General features: G+C 41.5%; 1 protein-coding gene across 1 annotated transcript in view; it reads left to right on the forward strand.

The window, feature by feature from the left end:
* bcl11bb (BCL11 transcription factor B b) overlaps positions 1-6,296 on the forward strand; it is a 30,602-nt gene extending 24,306 nt beyond the window's left edge. The window contains exon 3 of the mRNA XM_058379273.1: positions 2,012-6,296. Within this exon, the coding sequence (XP_058235256.1) occupies positions 2,012-3,963 (1,952 nt within the window). The 3' untranslated portion in view covers positions 3,964-6,296. The remainder of the gene's footprint in view (positions 1-2,011) is intronic.
* The last annotated feature ends 11,664 nt before the right edge of the window (positions 6,297-17,960 follow it).

Consider the following 17,960-nt stretch of genomic DNA (forward strand, 5'->3'; position numbering starts at 1 on the left):
TTGACCTCCACGGCCCACGGCGAGAGCTTTTTTTTTAGCACGGACCACCGTAATTGCTGCAAATTGAATCACAGAGCGAGTGGCAATGATTCCTTAATGAGCACTTTTATTGGCTGGAGCAGCGCGGTGTGGCACAGCCCTGCCCGGTGCCATGCGGCGCGACCCAATGGGCCATGATCAGATGGAGATTTGTGATCCTGAGGTGGCTGATGGGTAATTTCACACCATCACACCACACAAGCTGCCGTTGCAAGACACGGCTCTCTGATGGGTCATTAGCATATTTTAACTTATTCATGATGGGCTTCTCTCATTCTCTTTCTCTCTCTCTCTCTCTCTCTCTTTCTCTCTCTCGCTCTCTCAAGCTTGTTTTGAAAGTTGATGAAATTTGTCTTTGGTCGTCATTAGGCCTGCCTGTCTGTTAGCTGACACGCTCCTTTGGCAACATATGGCTCTTTCTGTAAGAAGTGATAAGATGCAAATTGCCAGAGCTTGAGCGCACATTTATGGCAGAGTAGAGGCGCACACTCATAAAGAGACCTGCACACATACACACATTCATCCAGTCCCTCTCCTCACACCCCCTCTCTATCACTCTCCCTGTCTGTCTCACTGCCATCTCCCATCTTCCACCTCTCTATTTAGAAAAATCCAGTTCGGCACTAAGCAGTCACTTGAGGAATGTGTGATCTTGACGAGGCGTCATTAGAACTCATGGGGGGACATCAATTACGTCCACTTCTGATCCACACTTCAGCTCCGGGCTGAGTTCCATGCACGCTGAGAAGAGAAAGGAGCAGGCACGTTTATATTTTAGTATCAAATCCTCCCCCTCTTCCTGCTCCCTCCTGTCAGCCATGTGTGTGAAGGCTGGCCAAACTAAACATGGACATCAGGCCTCCACACTTCTCTCCTCTTCTCCAACAGAGCAGCACCAGTGGGACTCTGGCCATGCCATACAAGCCCCTGGCCATGGCCCCAATAACACCCTTTGGCCCCTGTGAGCCGTAGAGACGGTATCACACTCCCATTAGCACACAGCAATTCTGCACACACATACACACACACACCATGCAAAATAGAGCCACCACGATCCTCTTCTCTGTCTGAAAACCTGATCCATACTGTAATTTTAAATAAAACAATTTTCCACTGAGTTTATCATATTTCACTCACTAATAGGTCCCTAGCTCACTTTCACTGACAAATGATTATCCTGTGTTCTTGCCATATATGTATTCTACATTTGTATTCCACACACATAAGCTTTCTACATAGTGCATGCATGCATATGCTAGTGACTGTAATGCAGTTTTATGAGTCGGAGTGAAACTGATCACCACCTCCCTTGTTTTTTCCCCTCTTTATTTCTTCATCTCCTCTTTCCCCTGCCTTTGCTACATACTTATTCCCATATGGAAATTGCAAATGTGTGTGTGTGTGTGTGTGCGTGTGAATTGAGCTGTATATTAAAGCCTGTCTGGCATCAGCATTAGCATAATGCGTTGAGGCCTTCAGGCTGTACCTGCCATCTGCATAAGGCTCCAGCCCTCAGGGAGTCTCAGGGAGACGCTCACACACCAACCCTCCACCCTCCGGCCCTTGATCCTTACACAGTCACGTACAGACACATCCTCTCAACTGAGGGTTTAGCGAACAGCAGGCACCGTGAGGCCACTGATAACCTGGCAGAGTATCAGCCGATTCGGCTCTCCCACTTACAGCGATGCAATTTTCATTTTGTCTCATAAAATGGCTGTCACCAGAGTGCGGTGAGATGCTGCTCACATGTTGCCTGTTTAATTTTTAAAGGGAAATGATCCATGAACCTCATCATAGAGAACTCTTCCCTTTGATTACACCCAAAGCCATTGCTGCAAACAAACAGATGCAGGAATGACATGAAAATCTATTAAAGCGTGCCATCAGAGCCTCTCCTAAGAATGTGTTGCAGAGTTAAGAGCTAATATTTATGCTTTCATTCACACCATGTACCCTTTGTGTCTTCTAGGGAAAGATGAGCCCTCTAGCTACATCTGCACCACATGCAAGCAGACCTTCACCAGCGCCTGGTTCCTGCTGCAGCATGCTCAGAACACGCACGGCATCCGTATCTACCTGGACAACCACCCTTCCAGCTGCTCCCTTACACCCCGTATGGCTTTGCCCCCTCCTCTGGGAGCAGATGCCCTGCCTCGATCACCCCTTGCCAGTTTCCTGGGAGACAACAGCAACCCATTCCACTTGCTCCGCATGGCAGCACCTCTTCTGCGAGAGCCTCAGCCTGCTGCATACATGGAGACCCGCTTGCCATCTACACCACCATTTGTAAGTCCACCTCCACCGCCCCGTCATCCCCTTGACCGTCTGGGCCCAGAGGAGATGGGGATTCTCACCCAGCATCCCAGTGCCTTTGAGCGGGTGATGCGCCTGGCCCCAATGCCCATGGAACCACCATCCATGGATTTCTCCCGCCGCCTCCGTGAGCTGGCCAGTAACAACAACAATAACGGTGGGCCCACACCTCCTCTTTCACCCAACCGTGTGCCCCCTGTGCATAGGCTCCTCAGCCCAACGCTCTTTCAGCCTGGTGCCAAGCCAGCACCATTCCTGGGAACACCAACACAGCCACTTCCGGTTGCTCCCAGGTCTAGCTCTTCACCAACCTTGGGCAATGCAGGCAAGGTCAAGTCCTGTGAGTTCTGTGGAAAGACCTTTAAATTTCAGAGCAATCTGATAGTACATCGGCGCAGTCACACTGGTGAGAGGCCTTACAAGTGCCACCTGTGTGATCATGCCTGCTCTCAGGCCAGCAAACTGAAACGGCACATGAAGACCCACTTACAGAAGTCAGGTTCTCTGAGCAGCTCGCCAGATCGGGGCAGGCGTGACTCAACAGGAGAGGAGCAAAAGAGCGGAGAAGGCAGGGAAATACTAGACAATGATGATGAAGATGAGGAAGATGAGGAGGAGGATGAGGAAGAGGAGGAGATAGAAGAGCAACAGAATGGCAGTAGCAGGCCCGCATCTAATCTCAGCATGGACTCTGAGCTCAGCAGAAACCGAGAGTCCCGGCCTTTGACAGAGAAACCGCGCTCCATTGACAGTGGGAAGGAAAGCCAATATAATGACATCGACAATCACTTGAGAATGCCTTTGGGTAACAGACCTAGGGACGAGGCAGACACAGATTCATCACCCAGAGGAACAGATGCAGAAGGTCGACCCATGGTTAACGGCAGGGGCTGTGGACCTGAGGACCCCATGTCAGGTTTGTTCCAGCATAAGCCTGCACCTGTCATTAGCCCAAACCTCTCTGGCTCCTCAGCCAAGAGGATCAAAGTAGAGAAGGACATGGAGCTTCCATCTCTGCCACTCATTTCTTCTGAAAATGTGTACTCTCAGCTGTTGGCTGGCTATGCTGCTTCCCGCCACTACATCAGGGAGCCCTTTCTGACCTTTGGTGACTCCCGGCAGTCACCATTTGCCACATCCTCTGAGCATTCGTCTTCAGAGACGGGTAGTTTGCGCTTCTCCACACCCCCTGGGGAGCTGCTGGAAGGTGGAGTGTTGTCAGGACGGAGCGGCAGCAGCACACCGCATCTCCCACTGCGAGGTCCAGGTCCTGGCAGGCCTCCTGGCTCTAAAGAGAGCCGTAGGAGTGACACATGTGAGTACTGTGGCAAGGTGTTCAAGAACTGCAGCAACCTAACAGTGCATCGGCGCAGCCACACGGGCGAGAGGCCATACAAGTGCGACCTGTGCAGCTATGCCTGTGCACAGAGCAGCAAGCTCACACGCCACATGAAGACCCATGGCCAGTTTGGCAAGGAGGTGTATCGCTGCGACATCTGCCATATGCCCTTCAGCGTCTACAGCACCCTTGAAAAACACATGAAGAAGTGGCATGGTGAACACTTGATGAGCAACAATGTCAAACTTGAGCAGGCAGATCGAGCCTAAGTTATGTGCACTAAAGCACAAACTTCAGACAGTATGATGAGTTTAGCTGGATAATCTTTTGAATAAATCTAAGTATAGAGTTTTTGGAATGATTTGGTGTGTTTTTGTTTTTTTTTTTTTGTTTTGTTTTGTGTTTTTATTTTTTATTTCTAGTGCCACCTGAGAAATAAGAACGTTAGTAAATGTTTGTGGATGGATTTGAAAAAGCCCTGCTGGCATTCCCAGCAACCACCAGGAATTTGTCCATTAAGAATCCATGGAGCCTTTCTACTGTGCAATAATTTCTGTATTTATTGGATCATTTCTTGATGATACATGGCATGTGCAGGTATATTATGGCATGTGCAGGGGTTTTAATGCATTCCTTTGTTAGAATATTATTTTCAGACACCATTTTAAGATATGACACATACTGAGATTTCGGCATTCTGCCACCATTTTGTTTGAGGAATTTCCTGAAAGGAAAAGAAGTCATTTTAACCTGTCCTGCTAAATTCTGAAGAAGTTGTACTTCTAAAAATCAGAGAGAGATTTCCTTGTGTACTACTGCTGTTTGCAGTCACACCAGACGTGGGTGATATATTAAAACATAAAGCACTGAATGTCACGTTGACAATAAATATTAAACAAATTCGAGGGATATGGAATACCAGGGATGTCTCAGGCAGCTGGATGACAGTTTGACTGTATTTTTAATGATTCCCTTTTGACCACCATCCAGCTGAATATGTTCTCGATATGACTTGTATGACTTCAGCTGTCAAGCAAAACAAATTCATCTCTACCACAATACACTCATTTAGACATTGTGCATTTATTGTATTCTTCATAAGGCTGGTAATGTGATATAGCCCGTATTTTTGTGATCCAGATGTTTACATTACCACAATTTTCTTTAAACAAAATATACCACCAGCGTATATTTTCTTAACACATGTTTTAATGGGTTTGGCCTCATAGTACAGTAAGCATTTTATCCTGATTGAAGTGAAATGTTTAAATGAAAATTGTGAGATGTTATTAACATACTACAGCCCAAAGTGTTTTTAACAAAACCTCAGCCGGAACCATTCATTTACCTGGTCTTGCAGTATTATAGATGTATTATTTCCGAAAATTGTTATCAGAATTGGTTTGTTATGGTAACATGCAATGTCCTAAGTGGCTGCTTCATCCCCAGAGCATTGTGGAATGAACCAATGTGCTCATTTTAGACGTTGGAGGCCTCCCTGCCTTCTACTTTTCACACTTCAACAATTCAGAGGGCTGCTGTGGCTTTAACAAATAACCATTCTCTCCTCAAATCTTAAAAATCTCAGCCTGCTGCTTTTTCTTTTCTTTTCTAAGACTGTAGGCATTTTATTTTCAGTACTGTTTTCATTCCGAAATTAAGCTTAATAATCAGCACTTAATAAAATGCTGGGTGTTATTTTGGTATCTCATACAGACGTGGAAAGATACCATAAGGAAAAATTCCTACATTTCTTACATGATCTTTAATCCTAGCTTATCAAGTTCTGGATAAATCCTTTGGGTAGCATAAATAAATACAAGGTAGCTTAAATGGCAGAGAGATTTAAAATGTAAACCAGAGAAAGTTTTATTCAAGATACTCGGAGACAAACTAACCCCGGATACACACGCTTGTATATTACTGCCGTTCAAGCCAACAAGCACGCAAACGATTATGCAGTGTGTACGCTTGTAAAAAGGAATTTCATTCCAACGACAAAGAAGAGGTTAAATATTTATGCATTTGACGTGCGTACGTGTACTACCTTTCAGAATCGAATTCAACGCACAAGTTTGTCCGAGACGACCAAGCCATCTAGTTCTTCACTGATACTTACAGCTGGATCTTCACCAGCTTGGAAGAAAATCGAGAGAGAAAAAAAGAGAAAAAATGACACTCTGTCTTTAAAATAATGTTTACAGTGTTGAAGTACAAGGATAACAAATTCCTGTGTAAATGTGTTTTAAAAGAGAATAATCTCATGTTTTTTCTACCATTTTTTTGAATGCCATGGCAGGGTTGGTTGTTTGTTTGTTTGTTTAATATATTATTTCGTTTTTGGTGCAGGGTTTCTTCCCCTTCCCCCATAAATTTCAATGGATATATTCGTATATGTTTCGTTCACTGTTAAAAATACAAAGTGTATTTGTATACCAGTGGCATTTTATGAAACGATGCAAAAAAAAAAAATCTTTATATTTTGCAGTCCATTATAAAATTGTGAGTCTATCCAAATGTTTTTTTTTTTTTTTTTCGTCTCTATACCTGTTCATAATTTTGGTAAATCCATCCTTGTGAGGATGTAAAAAAAGAAAATAAAAAGGAATGAAAATTCAACCTGTTTATTGAATCGCTGTTTGGTGTTAAACTTGCAGCTGTTGGATGATTATGCAGTGTATCGTTGGGATTTTGAAAGGAGGGTGTAATTATATTTTATTTTACCTGATCAAATATTCTGCAGAAGGAAGAAATCTTAATTATAATAAATAAATAAAAATGTAATAACTTAAATATTGTGTGTTGAGACAGAGAAGAAAATTAATGAAATACATGAAGAAATAAAATAAACACAGTCTCCCAACTGTCAATAGCGTAAATGGTCCACTGCAGGCAAATTTCATTGGCAGCAGGTTTTATGTGAGGCTTTTAAGATTCAGGTTTGACTGACTGGTAAATGCAGCTATTTAAAAGCCCCAATAAATCTCATTCAGCATCTCATTTTCAACGCACAATCATACAGAGCCTCCAGACAGTAGTGCTGCTTACTTCATGACCTTTGACCTAAGGAGTTCACTATTTTTTTGAGCCCTTCCTTTCCGTTGCACCTGCCCGCCCCTCTCTGCAGTGGGAGATGCTCTAAACACAATGACCCGTCTGACCTATCTTGACCCCGTCAATGTCGCTACGTCCCTTCTTCCCACGTGAGCCAGGTGGGCTTTTGTAGCCTTAACAATGTTGTGTGTAAGGGAGGGAAACTACTTAAAAAAAAAAACCCTTATAGCCTATTTACGCATGGCCAATCATGGTGCTTTGCAGCTGAATGAGGCTCTCACGATTTGAACACTGAGCTATCTTAGAGACCTTTTCTGAGAGACCTTCTCTATTTGTACCAACAAACAATTAAAGCGTAGACTCTGCGTCTTGAAACGTCTTCTAGTGCTCCGTGTTGACGTGACTGTCTGCTCAAACAGCTAGGCATGGATGTGGTTAGACTGACCCTGGACATCTGGGATGCATCTTCAGTCCTGAAACAGCCCATTCCCAGCAAGACTCTGAATAAGATTAAAAGACAGCAGATTCCCAAAGTCTCTCTCATGGCACCACGCTCTCTTGAGGTCTCACCATTTTCCCATTCTAATTACGCGACTCAGCCACACCGATGCATCTCTAGGCCATTTTGACCACCGCTCCACACAGGGTAGTGTCATAGTTCACATCTGACATGTGATTTAAAGTCCCTTTTAAGCTTGGGTAATAGAAGGTCCCCATTTGTGCTGTGTGGCCAATGCCACGGGATGAAAATGGGCCTACATTTACTAGGCCAAAACGTCTAGAACGTGAATGGGTCACACACAAGGAGACTTTAGGAAATGATGGCTTTTGGTAAAACCACGGCCTCAGGGAACAGGGTGTCAGCAGGGGCTGTGGTCGGGGCCTTGACCACACAGATTGACCACAGAATCCTTTATTTTTTAAATAGTATTGCAGGGGCCAAACCCCACCGGGTCTCTGTGTCTATATCCAGTTAGCAATCTCTATTCCCTGACCAAGGCAAAAGGAAATGGCACCCAGTGAGCAGGCTTTACCCCCAAGGCAGAGGAGCCGACAACCAGAGCAAATCCGACCCATATGGACAGGCCTGGGAACACGGAGGGTGCACAGAGCAGTTTTGGAAAAAAGGATGGGCAGGAGACGAAGAGGAGTGCGGTTGCTCCACGGTCAATCGGCAGCTGCGGATCTTTTTTTTTTCCGAGGAGATCTGACCGAGAGGAACAAAGGCTTTGTGGTGCTGCAGAATGTATCTGTAAAGCGAAGGGAATGCATGCTCCCTGATTGAAGAGAACAAAGAAAAAACTGTTCATTGTGCCCCTGTTACGTCAATGAACACTCAATGAACACAGTGCACTTCAAAACATTTTGAAGCACAGCACTATTGAATCGCCAAATCTGATTGGGTGAAAGGTGTTTATTATTATTTTTATTATTTTTTATATCTAACAGCAGCACAGTCAGTACTGCCACATGGTTTACAGTCCCAGATATATATAAGTTATTGTTACTATAGTAACAGTTTACTCACCCAGGCAGACGTTGGCAGACAATTCAATATTTACTTGTGACATAATTGTGGGTAATTGGTGAAATTTTCAGTTAGGAGACGCTTATTTAGTGTTTATGGAAGGAGACTCCACTTTCTCAGTCAGAGGAAAGAAGTCTTCCACCACAGGAAAGTCTTCACGGCGGAGAGCTTTGCGGTTTTTCCGTAACATAACAAGCTGCATTGTTTTTTTTTGTTTTGTTTTTGTCTTATTAACTTCAAGCGAGAGAGAAAAACAAGAGGCTTGTGAGAGAACAACTATTTATAGCTACAATAATGATATGTGATACATGATAGCAGGAACTGAGTTGTTTTGCAAGTTTCTGTTCGTTCCAGTTAGTTTTGCATGATTCATTTCCTCAACATTAAATGTGATAAAATGAGAAAATGTGCAGCAAATGAATGTGGTATGGTATTAATAAAACACAGTGCAGTACCATGTGAAGTAAATGGAAAATAATCAGCTTTGGAGGTGGTAACTGTTCTTTCCATCAGGCTGCATCACACACACAAAAATAGAAAATTTAAAAAAATCCATAAAAAAATAAAAAATAACAAAAAAATAAATAAAATAAAATGTAAAAAAATTTTTAAATTAAAAATCTTAATTTAATTTTTTTTAATGCGAAAAAATATATTTAAAAAATTTATAATTTCCATGGATTTTGTGAATGAACTTAAATGAGTAAATGAGGAATATTACAGCTATTTTACCAAATAGTTTATTTAAACACTTGCTTAATGTAGTTTCAAGTGACTATATGGAGATTTTCTTTTAGCCATTATCTCTAGTGCAAAACTAAACAAACAACAAACTCTGTGATGTTTTGGTGGAGCAACTAAGGGGAAAGCTGTGTACATTTTTACTGAACTACTCCTCCTCCTCTCCTCCTCCTCCTCCTCCTCCTCTTCCTCCGCAAATAAGTGAACACCAACATGAAGTTTCTGTGTTAAAGCAAAAGTATGTAGAAGAGAAAAAAAATAGAAGAAGAATATAACAAATACACACCCAGAATGTGAATAATTACCTTTAGTATCTCCAAGCTGTAGTCATTTGGCTTCTTAAAGCCAGACCTCCCTGAAGCAGATGTAAAATTAGGAATCTTTCTGAGCCGCCAGGGCTGTTACCTCGAGGGGGTCGGTGTAATTGTTGATATTGGACTCTGCTCCTGTCCCAGAGAAATATTAAATCTTCTCATTTGATTTTCGAGCATAATTATGTCGTAAAAGAAAACTGGCTGTGAGACGGCGGGCCCCGCCAGTCGAATTTGCTTTCATCAAGTACGGACTGGCTTAATTACAGAGCACATCACCGGCCGTCTTTTCACCGCACAGCCACACTCAGCCGTTTGTCTCTCTCCGAGTCATCACTCTCTCATGTTCACAGCTGATCACAAAGCGACTGAGGAGGTTTGACACTCGATCACACACACACACAGCACAGCACAACACAGCGAGGAACTTCCAGTCAATACTTCTCCAGTGATTAGGTAGTGTACTCAGTGTCGAGTTACAGATACAACAAACGCTGCTTCTAACCATAGCGTGAGGAAGACGAGTGTTCATAAATCAAGGGAAATGATGAAACGTGAGGCGCAAAACTTTCAAGTGTAAGCTGTTTAACACATTAGCAGCGGACGTCAGTCACCTACTCTAATCGCTATCATAATAATCTAGCTAACGTACAGTATATCCAACATCAGCTCATCTAACATCAGCCTCATGGACACAGATTTAACAGATTTATACCTTATGTGTTGGGGTTTTTTTTTCTTATTGTTTATAAATGATGATAAACCAGACAGTGAGCCAGACAAACAGTTATATAGAAAGGGAGATAACCCTAAACATAGATAGATAGACAGACAGACAAGACAGACAGACAAACAGACAGATACATAAATAGAGAAAAGATGGACACACACGTGAAAAGAGAAACAGACAGACATAGATTAGGAAACAGACAGACAGAAATAAAGACAGACGGACGGACGGACGGACGGACGGACGGACGGACGGACGGACGGACGGACGGACGGACGGACGGACAGACAGACAGACAGACAGACAGACAGACAGACAGACAGACAGATAGATAGATAGATAGATAGATAGATAGATAGATAGATAGATAGATAGATAGATAGATAGATGATTAAAGAGATAGTCAGTATGAGAGACACACAAAAAAATAAAGGCAGAATGTGAGATGCTTAGATCAGTAATTCAGACATAAATAAAAAGACAGGCAAAGATAAATAAACAGAAAGTCAGAAAAAGACAGACAAACAGAGAATTAGATAATCAGACTGACAGACAGACATATAAACAGTTAGAAAAAACAGATGCATAAACAGACACAGACAGACACACAGACAGACAGAAAGAGAGATGATTAAAGAGATAGTCAGTATGAGACACACATAAAAAGACAGGCATACAAGATTGATAAACAGACAGACAGACAGACAGATAGACAGGAAGATAAACAGACATACAGGAACACACAGGAATAGATCAGGACAGGCAGATAGACAGAGTGATAGACAGACATACAGATAGACAGACAAATAGACAGACAAATAGACAGACATACTGATAGGCACACAGACAGATAGATAGATAGACAGAGAGAGAGAGAGAGAGAGATAGATAGATAGATAGATAGATAGATAGATAGATAGATAGATAGATAGATAGATAGATAGATAGATAGATAGATAGATAGATAGATAGATAGATAGATGATTAAAGAGATAGTCAGTATGAGAGACACACATAAAAAAATAAATATACAAGCATATAATATTGATAGACAGACAGACAGACAGACAGACAGACAGAGAGACAGGCAGGCAGACAGACACATAAACAGACAGACAAAGATCAGGACAGACAGTCAGACAGACAGATAGATAGATAAAGATTGATATAGTGTGTGTGTGTGTGTGTTTAAGAGAGAGAGAGAGAGAGAGAGTGAGAGAGAGAGAGAGAGAGAGAGAGAGAGAATGAGCAGTGTCCTTATTAGCGGATAACTAGCTCCGCTGGCTCGTATATCTGCACGTTTATGGCGAGCGTCGTCTTGAGAAGTGTTTGCTCAGCACTGGGCTTGTTACAGTGATAAGTGAAGACAGAGCTTCTCTCCCTCAAACGCTCCATCAGGATGACACACACTCCTGGCAGCGGTTTAGGCACACCAACTCGGCAGAGCTCTGCACTGTGTGGGGAGAAAAAACTGAAACTTTATCACTCAGCGTAGAGGAGTTAAAGTCTGTGCAGATTATCTGTTTCATCAATTCGTTCTGTTTGCATCATGTTCAAGCAACGTCAAGATGACTGAACACTGAACAAGTTTTACTCAGGACCTGCGCTTTACAGACTGGAAAAAGACTTGGCATGGTGCCTCAAATGGAGAGTTACTCTATGTGTGTGTGTGTGTGTGTGTGTGTGAGAGAGAGAGAGAGAGGGAGGGAGAGTATGTGTATGTCTGCGTCTGTGTGTCTGTGTGGGTCTGCGTCTGTATATGTGTGTGTGTGTGTGTGTGTGAGAGAGAAAGAGACAGAGTATGTGTATGTCTATGTTTGTGTGTGGGTATGTCTGCATCTGTGTGTCTGTGTGTGTCTGCGTCTGTATACATGTCTTGCGTGTGTGCATCTGTGTATGTACGTGTGTGTGTGTGTGTGTGAGAGAGAGAGAGAGGGAGAGGGAGAGACACTGAGTCTATGTTTGTGTGCAGGTTTGTATGAGTCTAAGTGTCTGTGTGTGTCTGAGTCTGTATATAGGTATGTGTGTGTGGGGGTGGGGGTGGGGGGTTATATCTTGTTGGGTTCCAAATGTGCCCAAATTAGGGCAAGAATATCAGATAGTTTTGCATTTCTGTCAAATTCTGTCAAAGGTTTGACTTTGTGGGGATATCTGGTTGGTCACCATATGTTGAAAACTGCATTTTTTTTGTGTTTGTTTGCTTTTACACAAAATTTGAACTTTTATTTTAAAACCCAAAAGCAGAAAAAACCTTTTAGCTTCTTTTAGTGGAATTGACTAAAGACATTACAGCTGTATTGATGGCTGAATTTGGTCGCACAAGTATAATAGGACAATGCCTCCTGTATGTGTGTGTATTTATTATGCTACATTCCTGGCTAGATAATTGCCTCTTCACCTGGAAAGAGAATTCCCGTATTAGATAGCCGAGAAGGAGGTTCTCTGATACATGATGATGGGTTTCAGAAGGCGCTGGACTTTTGTCTATTTTTTCAAAGTTTCAAGTTTCATTTCGGCTGAATTTGCTAGATGAGTGAGACGGAAGCTAAAGGATTTTTTCAATGACTCATAAATAGAGTTGAGGCTTGACTTTCATTGTCTGTTGCCGTTTTCTTGGTGGCTTTGGAGTGGAAGAATATGTCACAGTCACAGACATTCAGATTTCAAAACTGCACTCTTTTTTTCCACTCAGCGTTCAGACAGTGAAGATGCAGTCAACAAGTCAACATGGTCAACTTCCGTTATGTAACGTTTACCACGATTATCATATCCACCCTGAATTTGAAATATTTTAAGACGTATAGCCTGATTTGACTAGCAGCTTTCAGAAGTCCACTTGTAAGATATGATTTAGGATCAGATCAGATCAGATCATGTAGGTCCTCAACCCTGACATGAGATGAGTGGGTGAGCTTTGTATCATCACTGTCCCCTTTCCAACCAGTCATAGTCTGACGTGTTCACGGCATGGTGATTTTTTTCTGTGATTAATTAAATCTCAACATTATTACCAGAATCAGAAATTTTCTTTCATTAGTAATTGACTTTTTTTTTTTGCCAAATGAAGACATTTTCTTACACCACAGAGGAGTTCTTAAATCTGATTGATCAGATGTTGATTCATTTCCTCTAACAGCAGCTCTGACAAATATATCTGATAAATATACAAATTTCTTTTGAATTCATCTACATCAGGGTGCTAACAGTAACTCAGCATCACATCATCTAGTCTTTGCTTATTTTCCTCAACAACAATGCGTCCTCATTTGTCAAATTTATTTGGGAAGACGCATTAAAAGGTGCGGGGGAAAAAAATCAATACTGTGAATAAGTTAAATTCCTAAAACAATCAAATAGATCATTCCAACATTGTCTAGATCTTCATTTTGCTTTCTTGGAGCACTCCTGCATATATCTGAAGAATATCAGATGCTAAATTGTTAATCCTCCTGCCTGAGCAGCCTGTCTAACCATTGACCCCCTTTAAATGAAAGAGAAAATAGTCCTTTTTGCATTCCTCTATTCCAAAAATCCAATTAATCACTCGTGTTTGTTGCCATGTCTTCTGGACCGGGGCAATTTCCTGACACTCGAGGTCTCTTTCCTGACACTCATTAGCCTGGTATTATGTAGCTTGATATTTTTCCTCCCGCGAAGCCTTCATCTGGGGCTGCGGTGTTTGGTCGTGGACCACCAGCTGGAGCCACTTATCCTCCCCCAGTTCAGATGTCCTGCGTCCAAGGGAATCGGCGTCATTAGCCTGATTTAACGTGATCACTTTGCTCAGGTTGTTTGAATGATCCCATCATTGCGAATTAAGCTTCTCTATAGCACACGGAGGCTGTAGTTTACATAAACCCATGACAGTGTGCTGCTTGGCAGAAACTGGCTGCGCTGTTTAGGGCCTCGGCGCCCTCCAGGTAATGCCGCGCCGGCCAAGTGTGATCACTCAGGCAATTTGAATGATTTTCAACGGGCGCCCGGAAAGTAGCATGGGGGATAAAGACAAGCACGACCACAAGCGATGCACACACACACACATACACACACACCGACCAAACACGGGTGTTGAAATTTGCATGGTGCTCAGTAATACATTAGTGAACATCACTTGGCAATCTGTTCATACCAGCTTAATTGGATTTTAATACCGCCTCTGATCTTGTTTTCTAATTAATGGCGGTGGCTGGCAACCAAGCAGAACCGTGCACTGAACTACACCTTTGATCCTGGCCATATGGAGCTCCTCCAAGCATGGCTGCGATGGAGAAATCCGTCACCTCAGCGCTGGGTGTAAAGGTGCAGGGACGATATGGGGGGGGGGGGAGTGTGGCACAAACCCCAGCCTCCCCGGTGCCATCCCTATTGATGAATTTCCCTCACGATCGGTTGTGATCACAGATAAATAAAACATGAGCCAGTGAACTGATGCAAATAAGCCCTTGCATGCTTTAGGGAAATGTCAATTGCTTCTCCAATCTGTTTATTTCCCCCCCTTTCCATGGCCTTTTTGATGAGCGCCTACTAAAAATGTTCCATTCTTCCTACTGGCAAGGTAAGAGCTACATTTCTACACGGTAATTGAATGGCGCTTGATAAAACGTTTATGAAACACCAACAATATTCGATCCATACGTGTGTGTTATGTAGTTCTTGTCCAATCTCTAGGACGTTCGTTTTGATTTCAGTGATGTGAGGAATGTTAGAATCGTCTTTGACGTACCGAATGGCCTTCCAGTGAACGCGCTATTGACGTGGCCTCAATCTCGCCATGCGTGGCCCCGTATGAGGGCTTGCTATTGTAAAGGTGTTTGCCCTTCACGAGGTAATTAATTTAAATAATGTTCATTACCTTTAAGCTGAATGCCTAATATCCATATGCTTTTCTCTCTGTGCTTCAGTTTAACGATGACAGACAGGCTGATGACTGAAATCAATTAACGCTAGAGGAAAGTCAAGTGCGGATATTCAGAGAAGGTCCCCGTCTCATTTAAGAGTTCAAGTGCACATCAAAGAGCGTGGAATAAAAATGTCTATATGCTCAAGTGCCTTCGTATGTGTTCTTCTAAATGTGAGCGTGAGTGTTGTTTTGTCAAAGTTATTTCTCTTTGTGTTTTTTAAGACGCATGCAGCAGAAAGCCAATGTCAAGCATCTTTCTTCGATCAAGGAATAAATGAATGAATCACAAAGAGCTTCCACATGCATAGATCACTCTGTAGAAAGACTTCAAGAGACCATGAGGAGAGCTTTGCTCAAGAACGTTTTACATACAGCAAGCATTATGTTAAAGAACTGTAGCACGGCCGTCTTCTTTATCATCATCATCACCATCATCAAGTAAATATGTAGATTTAAAGTAACAAATTTCATAAATCCTGATTTTGTAATAATTTTTACATACCAAAATGCACCAAGATGGGTGAAAGGTGGGAATATACTCGTACACATATGAGTATGTCTATGCCAAAGCACCTTGAACACACATATTCACACCTAGGGGCAGATTTCGAGCAGCTCCTTCACCTACCAATATGTTTTTGGAGGTAAGAAGAGAACCTGGAAAGCCACACAGTTATGGAAAAAACATGTAAAACTCTACACAGAATGTAACCCGAACCCCGAATCGAACCAGAACGAATCATGGGGCGGTGAGGCGACATTGCTTCCCACAGCACCACCGTGACAGCATGAATAATAACGTGTTTATTAACACCCAAGACCTATGACTTAAATGCCACTATGTATGAGTATGAATGATATACACATTTGAAAAATTCCCCTCAAATGTCAGAAACCACTGTATTCTCTGTAATCCTTGTACATGCTTAGAGAAAACTCTTACAGGTTTTGTGTAGAACAAACTGACAGGGTTCACATTTAACCCTTGCAGAAAGAAAGGAGCCGGTTAGAAACCGTTCACGTAAGACTCGGCAGCTTAAGACGTATCAGAATGAGAATTGTGTTTACTGATATTGCATGCTGCTACTCATGCTGCATATCTGAGTAACGAGTACAGTTTGCACTGACAGAAGCTAGCCGGCTAGTTAGACTAGCTTGATTTGTCATATGAGTGGGATTTCAGTATCACTGTCTGTTTTGCATATTCATCTCAGTGATTTATTCAACACATAACAAATTTGGTCGATTAGAGCCGTTTATGAGGATGTGGATCGAATAGTATAGTGTGTCTGCTAAGATTACAATCATTTCTGCTCATTTCTGTTAGCTTTAGCAAGAAAAAAAAATAAGTGGTTATTTTTATATTTTTAAATAAAAACTTTATGAACACGGGAAGTAGATAATGTTTTTATATTTCTTTGTATGGAATGGTATTTTAGATGGTGCCCAATTTATAACACTGCTCTATTTGCTTTTGTGTATTAAGGACCATAATAGAAAGAAGCAATCTTGTTTCATATTGTCAAATACACTAAACCAAATTAAACTAAACTAAAAATATTACCATGTCATTACAGCTAGGATTTTAGTGAGCTAGCAGTGGACTTTATTATTCAAGTTCTGTAAATAATAGTTATCGTACTCTAGATAGACTTTTATATTAAATAGGAGTTTTTGACATCACCAATTGAGCTCATGTTTATTTATTTATTTATTTATTTATTTACTTAGTTAGTTAGTTATATAGTTAGTTAGTTAGTTATTCTTATTTAAATCTGTCCATATTAAAAAAAACAATCAATTTGAATAGTCTTAATAAAAAAAAATGAAAATAATAAAAATTAAAAAAAAAAGATTAAATCAAATAAGTTAAAATGCAAAAGAAATAAGTTGGCATTAGCTGTCCAGCTGAGGAGTGGAAAAATAAATAGACAAAATATTTAAAAAAAAAAAAACATATGAAATGGCTCAGATTGAACAAAATGTTGAATTAAGAAATTTAATCAAGCACAGAGTTAATAACAGTTAACAAATTGTTATGAAGTGCAGCGTTAAAGTAAGACCAGGATAAGAAATGTAACTAAATAAGAAATCTTTTGGCAAGATAACTAATATCATGGCAAAAATATCTCATTTAACTACATGTTGTATTAAGAAATTTGACTAAACGGTGTGTTAACAAATTTGACCAAACGCAAATCAAGCACAATTTGACTAAACATCGATAAAAAGTCGACTATTTGCATATTGTGACAGTGAGTTCAAGGATACTATAAAGGACAATGTTACCTAACCTTTTGCTGCAGGCTTCTGGCAAACACTCAACACTCCACCTTTATAATATATAAAAAAACAACAATTTCAATCAACACAATTCCCTCTGGCCACACAGCAGTTTTCAAAGCTAGAGTGATGAGCTCTAAGTTCAACTGCAAAGATGTCAGTCAAGTTGGAAGGAGTAATAAAGAGCACCTGGCATCAGTCAGAGAAGATCACATTATGAATCATTTTTTACGTCCCGTTTTGTTTTGTGTGTGTGTGTGTGTGTGTGTGTGTGAAGCAAAAGAGGTCAAAAGGGAGAGAATACAAATTAATATAAATTAATGGCCACAGATCATCTGTTCAATGACCATCTGCCTTCAAGTACATGAGCTGAAAATTGAAGCATATTTGAATAATTGAAGAAGATTGCTAAGGGCAAGGTGTTTTTCCAGTTTCCTTGATAATGTCTTTAGAACTATGCTATGACCTGCTATGACCGGCAAGCTATTAAAACAAGTTTTGTGTTTGTCTTGAGGGCAGACGATTATAGGAAAGTTTGCGATGGCCAAAATATTGCTGACACGATAACAGTTCAGTATAAAATGTCAAACACCGTTGCACTGATTTGGTGCTGGAAATGAGATCAACATTCAATCCAGATAGTTCATGATTGGCTGATATGAGTCAGGTGTATTACTGTGGAGGGAAACCACAAAGCTACAGTGCATAGAGTGCCAATG

The sequence above is a fragment of the Hemibagrus wyckioides genome, linkage group LG25, assembly GCF_019097595.1.
Source record: "Hemibagrus wyckioides isolate EC202008001 linkage group LG25, SWU_Hwy_1.0, whole genome shotgun sequence".
In the NCBI taxonomy this organism is placed as follows: domain Eukaryota; kingdom Metazoa; phylum Chordata; class Actinopteri; order Siluriformes; family Bagridae; genus Hemibagrus; species Hemibagrus wyckioides.